At 40.9% G+C, this 9,759-nt stretch overlaps 1 protein-coding gene across 1 annotated transcript in view; it reads left to right on the top strand.

The window, feature by feature from the left end:
* Positions 1 to 6,534, top strand: part of LOC118332815 (endophilin-B2-like) — a 25,280-nt gene extending 18,746 nt beyond the window's left edge. The window contains exons 7-10 of the mRNA XM_035668245.1: positions 1,547 to 1,570; positions 1,696 to 1,785; positions 3,227 to 3,327; positions 4,937 to 6,534. Of these exons, the coding sequence (XP_035524138.1) occupies positions 1,547 to 1,570; positions 1,696 to 1,785; positions 3,227 to 3,327; positions 4,937 to 5,186 (465 nt within the window). The 3' untranslated portion in view covers positions 5,187 to 6,534. The remainder of the gene's footprint in view (positions 1 to 1,546; positions 1,571 to 1,695; positions 1,786 to 3,226; positions 3,328 to 4,936) is intronic.
* The last annotated feature ends 3,225 nt before the right edge of the window (positions 6,535 to 9,759 follow it).

Below are 9,759 nucleotides of genomic sequence, written 5' to 3'. Positions count from 1 at the left end.
GGGATCGAACCAACAACCTTCCGATTTGGGGGACGACCCGCTCTGCCTCTGAGCCACAGCCGCCCTACAATGGGAAAGATGCTTTCTCATAATAATGCATGTTTATCACAGGGGGGCGCAATACCACAGCCATTCCAACATCTGTGGAGTGTAGAACAAAGGTCACGTTCAGGCTGGCATATTTGTGGGTCACAAATATGTCACTGAAGTATTTATGTTACACTCAAGTCAGATTAGGTTCTGTCTTCATTTTTTAGTCTTATATTTATTATTACATCTCTGATTGCACACATTCTCTGAGTAAAATGCTCTTTGTAAAGGTCACAAAATTTTAATTTCAACAAAATTACCATTTATCATGACAGGCTAAAATGTTTACAACTGCAGGCCTGATTGAAGCCTGGTTAAAACCTCAGGAGTCAGATACATCAGTTCAGACTGAACATTAGAGCCCCCATAGTCACAGCAGCACATAGTGATTATACAGTTATGATGAATAAAAGTGTAGCAGCAAAAACCCCAACCACAAACAAACCCTAAATGAATGTGTAGTTAGTATGTAGTTATGGGACGGCAGTTCTGAATGAATGGAACAGAGATCTGACCCGGCTCATTTAGTTTAATTAAGTTTTTAATTATTGGTGTGAGATTGGTGCAGATTTTGTTTCTACAACTGCAGTGGCCACCAGTGTGTGTCAGTGCATCGTGACATCACTTGAGTGTGGTTACTTACACTTTCAAGATGGTTAATTTGTTGACCTGTTTTATTTTAAAATATAAAGCTGCAGTAAGTCATTTATTTTTTTAAATAACCTTTTGTCACATTTGCTGAAACTTTCATTATATCCTGACAGTAGTTTGTGAGACAGGTAATCTGTTAAAAAATCCGGTTCCTCTGGCTCCTCCTAGTGTTCCTAATGACACTAGCAAGAATCCACCAGGCCCGAACAAAAAAAAAACAATCAGAGCTGAAAAAGACAGTTGATTGTTGAGTCTTATTCCTAGTGCATCAAATACAGACACTTTAGGATCCTGGGAATGAGACTAATGAGCAAATGTCTTCAAGCCGCCAACCCAAAGTGTCTTTTATATCATTCTGTGATTTGTTTTGTCTTTGTGATTGGTTGTTTTCGACATATGTTAGCATCTTTGTTGCTTTATTAATTTGAATGCAGGTATATTGTGGGTTAAGTATGTGGTGTAACCTGTACAATGTAAAGTTATTGTCTGATACTGATGATACTTGCCCCACAGTACAGAAATAACTGACATATGGAGAAATATTTTAATTTTAATGTTAAATTGAATTATCTTTAATAATAATAAAATAAATTAAAAGTAAACTCTGTTCTTAACTGACTCCAACATTTTTCTGAATTTGGACTGACAGATCTGTTTACCTTGCTTAGTTCCCCTCATAGATTAAGACTGGCTAAATTGAAGCACACACATTGCAGTTTATTTATTTATCAACATAATGTGATGTTTGAGTCTGATAAAGTTTCATGACTGCTTTTTTTTTTTGTTCTTATGCTGCTTCTCTCAGCTGCTCAGTGAGGAGGTAGACAAAGTAAGTACTTCCACAACAGGAAGGTGTGTGTTGCTACCTGTGTTTGTGTCCACACTTCTTGAAAAGCATCACATGTGTCTGTACAGCCCTTCCAACACATATTATGTATGCATTTCCACCTGCAGTCAGAGCATGAGCTGCGCGTCGCTCAGACAGAGTTCGACCGACAAGCTGAGGTCACCAGACTGCTTCTGGAAGGCATCAGCAGCACACATGTGAGTGTACCACGTCCATTTTGGACGTGTTGTGAGTGGTGTTGTGTGTCCTAATGTGAGCCAGCAGTGCTGGAAAACTGTTAGTCAGAGTCACCAGACCTTGTCTGTAGAGATGCAGAGGCAATGTGAATCACAGTGTACACATGAATACAGCCAAAAGTATGAACCCATGAACTTTTTTCTAGCTCCAGACACTTGTATCACTACAGGGATTTTGCTGCGGAATAATAGCCACTAACAGACATACGTGAACATAAAATTTATGTAACATCAGCAACAAGCTTAGCTCATAAGGAGAAGGTTAGGGTACTCGCAATTCGCTGAGTACAAAGGCCCGCTCATACCAGCAATTAAAAGAGCTAAACTTGTGGCAAAGTAAAATCGTTTTGAAGCCTTGAGTTTCGCATAATGGTGGTTGCCATGAGTGGAGGTGATGTATTGTGAGTGCTGCTCTCATTAGCTGTCCATTATATATACTGTCAGTAACGGTAACGCAGTGCTTAAAATGGAGGACAGTATTGTAGCTCAGTGGTTCCCAACCCTGGGGTCTGCAAAGCTTCACAGGGGGTCGCAAGGACTTCTTGATTTTAAGGAGAGTAAGAAAACTAGAGGATAAGGGCCTGGTGAAAACTTGAACTCAAACTATAGCCTAATAGAACAATGGCCAAGCATCAGGGAAACTCTGCACAAAGTTCATCCAAGTCTCTAGTTTTACACAAACTTCCTGCAGTTATTGTGTTGACTAATTGGGGTCACTTTACAGTTCATCAGTTGTTCTCTACTGTTATTGTTATGCATTAATAGAATATCAATAATAGAAAAGGAGGAGGAAGAAGGCTGTAACCAGGTTTTATTCAGCCCGCCTCAGCATTTTTGGATTAGCTAGGAGCCAGTGGAGTCAGGACTGCCAAGATGGCGACTGCCAGAGCCGACCACACTGAGCTTCACAACTGCTCTTCAGAGACCTATGGGGGACATTACAGAGACTACTTCCATTTTTAATTATACAGTCAATGCTTTCCAGTCTGTATGCTAACCTAAGCTAACCAGCTGCTAGCTGTAGCAATTTAACGGACAATATAAGGCTTCTTATCTAACTCTTCACTAGAAGGCAAATAAGTGAATTCCCCAAATGTTTAACTATTACTATTCTTTGTGCACTCGCCTGTCTGCCACCAATGAAGTTACTGATGGAAGTAACACAAAACTGACGTGTGAAAAAGAAGAACATTTAAAGGAATATTTTCATTACAATATGTTATGCACTTTCACATATCAGGAGGCGTGTGTTATTCAAACGTGCTGGGTATGTGAGCCTTTGACTGAAATGAAGAAATCAGTGTGTTCTGATGATAATGTGATGATAATTAACCAACTGCCATTGGGTACTGCTGGATATTTCACTCATACTGGAGTTCATCTTCTCTTCTCTCCCCTTTAGCTCAACCACCTGCGTTGTTTGCATGATTTTGCGGAGGCTCAGGCCACGTACTACGCCCAGTGTCATCACTACATGCAGGACCTTCAGAGGGAGCTCAACAGGTGAGGGTTCACTGCTGTTGGTAGCTTTATCTCCAACATTTGAATGCCAAAAGTAGATTAGATTAGATTAGTATACTTTTGTAGCTCTCAGATCTACAGGTAATGGGACTTCAAGAGTTAATGAAGTTTAAAAATCCTGTGTTTTTTATTAATGTTTGTGTTGTGGTGTTTAACTGATGGGAAGAGTTAATCACAGCCAGTTATGGCTTTAGCACATACTTCCTCTGTTAGACAACTGTAAGTGCGTAATATGCTTACGCCATTTGACGCTTACACAAATTGCAAACTGTATGCTGACTGATGAAATTCTGAGGAAAGAGAAGAGCCCCTTTTCCCAACAACAAAAATCTTCAATCCAAGATTATTACAACACCCATTTTATTATGGATCCAAAAAGCAGAGGCTACAGATGTTCTCACAAATCATTGTAGGTTGACGATGTTGTGGCTTCAGCCAGTGTATACAGCCTTCCTTTGAAAAGGACCCAAGCTTTTTTTTCTGTCAGTAAACTGCGATCACAGAGCTGGAGGTGTATGTGCGATATAAAATGCAAATTAAATGAAAAGCCATATTCTGACTGTTTATTGTATCATAACACACCGTTGGGTTGGTGGCTAGAAGATAGTTGATTGTTGAGTCGCATTCCCAGGTCGCCAAAAACTCTGAGCACGGATTTCACTCTATTTCCAATTTACCATTACACAAAACGTCGGTATTTGAAACCCTGGGAATACAGATAAGTATATAATAAATAAGAGGAAAGGTACATTCAAAACCTGAGCAGTAGTAATAAATAAAGGAAAACAGGAGTAAAAATATCTAATATCTAATATAATATCTAAAACTAAACAAAATAAATGAAAATGTTCGTAGCAGGTTGGCTTCACACAATTGTCTACATGCTGCAGCAAAACATTTGGATATTCAAGAGGATACAGTGGAGAAAATCTAAATCAATAAATACATAGTGGATGTTTCTTAAATTAGATATCTTAACAGTATCGAGTCTCAGAAGTTTGATAAATTGCACCCATTTTTCCCCAGTGTTGTATGAAGACATCCATCCATCAAGTTCAAATAAAATGTTGATTGTCACATCTGTCCATTTATGGTAGGTCCAACATCCCCTACCATCGTTTGGTCAGAGCCTTTTTCCCTGCTGCCAGCAGTTTACCCATTAAATATCTATCAATGCCTTTTGCTTCTAGGGACATATAACCTAAGTATTCAGTAATAGTCCATTGGTATGTGTGTTTTTGAAGATGCTCTGTAGTGCCTTATGTACTTATTTCCAGTAATTCTGTATGTTTTGACAACACCCTGATTTTTTCACAGATTATCTGTCTCATGTACTGAAAAATTAAAGTAAGTAAAGTAAAGTAAAAATTTCAGCGATAATAACAAAAAGTAATTTTTTATAAAAGCTACCTACAGAGTCAAGCTTCCAAATCTGCTTTAACCTGACCAGCTGGTCTTTCAAAATGTCTTTTCCCATGTGGCAAAAAATCATTATTACACAGGATGTGATAATTTTCGCAACCATAAATTCCACAAATAAATACTCCACATTGAAAACTCATATGCCATTTGTTTCCCGGTCATCACGCAGATGTGCTAATGCCGTTGGGGCCCCCCTCCCCCCTGCTGCTGTCTGCCCAAACCCCGTCTCCTCTGCTTTCCTGTCTGGACCGTCATCTCCTGGAGCCACTGTCTCCACATCATCCGGCCAAAGGCCCAGCACGCTGGCTATGGAGCAGATACAGCTCCCTGTCACAGGCGCTAGAAAGGCTAAGGTCCTGTATGACTATGATGCTCATGACGCCAGCGAGCTTTCCCTGTTGGCTGATGAGGTACAGTAGGATATTCTGAGTTATACCCCACATACTAATGTTATGGCTATGGCTGAGCTACTAAACCCCTTGTGCAAGATAATGTGAGGCAACTGGAAAAATAATTGAAAAATATTTATTGGAAGCTAAAGGAATAGATATGAATCAGTAATGAACAAAAACAAAACCCAATAAAATCACTTTTCTTTTTATGTGTAGAAAGAAAGCAGTGGTTCTCAACCTTTTTTCTTAAGGGACCCCTTTTCTATAATTTAGTAAACAGACACTTTGTCATGAACCCGCTTTTAGCTCATGACTAAGAAGGGAGACCACACAGACAATTTAACAGTTCCAAGCCAAAATAAATTTAACACCCCCCGCATTAGAGTGGAGACCCACCAGGTACTCCGCAGAAATATTACAGGGAATTACTATATTCCACTGTACAAACAACAGTCAAATCAGTACCAAACAAACAAAAAACCTTTACTTCTACTTTCGGCTTATACAAAATCCCAAACACTTTAACATAATCCATCTAAACACTCACCCTCTCTGCAACCTCCGTACCTTTAGGAGTATTTAAGATAAATTAATACAGACCAACACAGAGACACAAGAAGGCCCAAATCGGGGCAACCCTAATCGGACTTTTAAAAAGCACGAGACAGGGCATCAGCCATGACATTGTCAGTACCTTTTTATATGGCGAATATCCAAATGGTAAGGTTGCAGAAATAAGGCCCATCTCATTAAACGCTGATTCGGATTTTGCAAGGAATGCAAAAAAGTAAGGGGGGTTATGGTCTGTGTACACTACCAGTGGAGTCCCGGAACAAATATACACCTCAAAATGCTGCAATCTCCAAATTAATACCAAATTTTTTTTCGTTTGCGTTTGACATTGTCGGTTCCTCCAAAGCAATCAACAACAAATCAATCTTTACTCTATCTTAATTGACTTTAACGTCTGCTGTCTGCTAAACAGAACTCTATAACAACGCAGTCCCTCCTACCGTACCACTTGGCAGTTGCTAGCTGCATGTCTCTGCCTGAAGTGATCATCTTTTTTACAGACAAAGTTAGTCTTGTTAAAAGAAAAGTAATGCCTGCAAAAAAAACAAGGACCGCTGCCCCCAAATAACTAACGCAAACGCTTCTCCATCTGTGGATCCTCCTGCGTACCCCTGAATGAGAATTGTGGCACTTTGCTTGAGTTACTGCACCAGCCAGGAACAACCCTACCTCAGGTTCAGAAGCTGTTACTTCTATCTGACAGTAAAGGGAATGGTAAATGGTGGACCTGTACTTGTATAGCGCCTTCCTAGTCTTCCAACCACTCAAAGCGCTTTTCCACTACGTGCCATATTCACCCTTTCACACAGTCTCACAGACTCACCTGAGCCAGCCCTAACTATAAGCTTTATCAAAACGGAACGTCTTAAGCCTATGTATTAAAGTATGTATGTAAAGGAGGTAAAGTATTTCTTCTTCTTCTTCTGTGGTGGAGGTTTGTTGGTGAAGAGCAAGGAGGATTTTTCAAAACTATTTAAGTTTTTCTTTTCTTACTGAGTATTGTATGATCATTGTTTGTTATATTAGTTATTTTATAGTTTAAAGTCCGTTTAGTGTTTTTGTGTGTTTTTTCGTGTCTCGTGGTGAGGATGGCGTCCTCTGAGACGCCACCTGTGTCACTGAGACAGGGAGTGAGGCTGGTGCCACCACACAGCTCCACCGTAGAGCAGGTGTTGCTGGCTGTGGGAGAGCAGATAGGCCACGGAAACATCCTTTATGCCTCCCGCATGAATAAAGCGCTCGTGGTGTTTTTGACAAACCAGAGCTGTGTAAGTGAACTCATCGAGAGTGGTTTAATTTTAGATGAGGAGTTCATTCCAATTTCCCCACTAGCTGTGCCCTCTACCCGGATAACTGTGTCCGGCGTTCCTCCATTCATCCCGAACGAAGCGCTGGAACGAGAGCTGAAACGGTTCGGTAAGTTTGCGAGTGGTTTCCGTACTGTTGCTTTGGGATGCAAAGATGAAAAATTAAAGCATGTTCAGTCTCTGCGGAGACAAGTTTTTATGTTTCTGGACTCGTCAACTCAGACACTGGATGTGTCCTTCCGTGTTCGACATGAGGAGAGGTTTTACATGGTGTACGCGAGCTCTGGGAGCATGAAGTGTTTTGAGTGTGGTGATGTGGGCCATAAACGTATTGCATGTCCGCACAGACAGCACACAGCGGGACCCGCTGAGGACTGACAGTGGCCGGAGAGTACGCGGCCCGCACACGCGAGTTGTTTCGAGAGATGGAAGCAGGGAAGGGAGAAGATGTAAATGTTGTGAGTTTAGAGGAAGGAAAGTAGGGGGAAAAAAAGTGAGTGGGGACTTGAACATAGGATTACCCTACCACCTTGGGGGAAGGGGGAAAAAGCCCCTAAAGCCCGCAACAGAGCCCAAGGTGGAAAGGCCTGTAACAAGCATGGAAAAAGGGGAGGCAAAGTTAAACACAAGGAAGGGAGGCCTGGTAAACAGCCCAGGACAGGGGAAGGCCAGGTACAGCAGAAAACAGGGGAGGCAAGGACAAGGGGGGAGGGCCAAAGGTACAAGCAGGAACAGGGTAGAGCTGTTTTTGAATGGGGAGCAAGGAGGCATCGGGGTTGCCTGGGCCCACCAGAAAACAAGCTGGGGTACTAAGGCGAATAAGAAATTAAAACCAATCCAAGGTTTGACGGAAATTGGACCCTCCAGATGGTGAGGGTGACTTTTTCTGACCCAGTGGTGTCCTTGTTAGCAGAAAGTGGGGTTCCCTTCAGGAATAAAAAAACAGACCCCTCTTTCCTTTAAAGAGGTTTAAATGAATTTTCCAGAAAGATCCTTTTGGGCGGTCAGTTGGAAAAATAAGTGAATATTTCCCGATATTAAAAAGGTTTATTCCAGAAAACGGTGAAAATACTCTTCCAGAGTTTAGGGGACAGACCTTGCTTGGATGAAAGAAGAAGACCGTACCGGTCTTTTAAAGAAAACAGTCAACCCCGTTTTTCCTGAAGAAAAGGTCTTAATAAACGGGAACCAAAAAAAAACAAAAAAGAAAAAAAATGAGAATATTCCTCAATAAAATTAACCATGGAATAAATACAAACAACTGGGGTGTTCCCTTCTCTTTTTTTTGTGTTGGGTCTCTTTTGTCTTGTTTTTTTTCCTTCTTCTTTTTCCTCCTCTTCCTAATATGCAAGGCCCTTAAAGGTTTGCCTCTTTTAAATATTAACGGAAGGGGAAAAGAAAGCCTATGGTCAAGAGGTATTAAGACAGAAAAGCCCCCCAGATGTTTTAAATTTTTTTTTACAGGAAACGCAAACAATGGATAGCCCTGAAAATGAAAAACAACCTGGAGAAAATATGGTGGGGGGGTTCCAGTTAAATGCAACTTCAGCCCCAGGCCCTCCCCCTAAATCTCAGTGGCCTTGGATTGCATGTTTTTTCATCCTCTCCCCCTCCACTAAATGTTGAAATATTTATCCCAGAAAACCAGAGATGTAGCCAGGCCCCCGATCAGGGAAGTTTCCTTGAAATGGTGGGAAAAGGCCAAAAATAGAAATTACCTTACTTTTTATTATAATGTATGCAACCAATCATGTCTGTGAACGTTTGGGGTCTGTGGTTAAGTTTATAAAGACAAGTTTTAGATAGCTTGTGGTCCAAGGGGATGGTTTTAATAATATGGGGGGACCCTGGAACTGTTTTGCACCTGATGTCATTTAGAGACCCAGGACAGAACAAGACCCCATCCTCAAGTCCCCCCGTCTTTCCTTTCCCTGTCTCAGCCTGCTAAAAGGAAAGGCCAGTTTAGTGGGGATTGTGTAGGGGATGAAAAATCCTCCAGCCTAAACAAGTTTTTTCAACTTGGTAAAAATAGTCAGATGGGTTAGGTTTTAGTGCACCAGGTTTTTTAGACCAGATTTACGTTCCTGCCCTTTCTTTTTTATAACTCGTGCCAAAAGCTAACGGTCCAAATCCCTCCCTGTTTTGGTTTTTAAGACCATCCATTTATTTTTAGTAGAATTGGGTTTTATCCCTAACTGGGAAAACCTAGTCTTTTCTGGCAATTAACATTAAAACTTTTACAATGACTTAATTTTCGTGAAAAACCTTTTCCAACTTTTTTTGGCTAATTTGGAAAGAAATCCAAGAAAAGTCTTTTCCCTGATCAGTTGGGTGGGAGTGGCAAGGGTCCAAGATTAGGTGTTTTTCTGTCAAACAGGTTACACGTTTTCCTTTAAATCTACTGCAAAAATAGAGGGGCTTATGGAGCAGTTAGAAGTCAGAATCAAGAGAGCTAGAAAAAGTAATGTCCCGCTGAAAACACTGAACAGTACACCCAAAAAGCAAACACCCTGAAACTCGTTTTCCTTCAAGAGAACTTAAAAGGAAGACTGTCCGAGCAAACGCTTTCACCACAAAGAAAAAAACAATAAGAGCCAACCAACTCTTTCTTCTTCACCCTGGAAAAAGAGGTTCTTTTGGCCAAAGAATACAGCAAATGGGTGTTCTCTGCCCTGCCTAATGGAAAATTTTACCTCTGAACCCCGCTAGGAAGATAAAGA

This window comes from Morone saxatilis, unplaced genomic scaffold, assembly GCF_004916995.1.
Source record: "Morone saxatilis isolate NCDOM2014 unplaced genomic scaffold, NCSU_SB_2.0 Contig21, whole genome shotgun sequence".
Taxonomy (NCBI): Eukaryota; Metazoa; Chordata; class Actinopteri; family Moronidae; genus Morone; species Morone saxatilis.
Note: the sequence above shows the minus strand (reverse complement) of the source record. Positions and strands in the feature narration are given on the sequence as shown.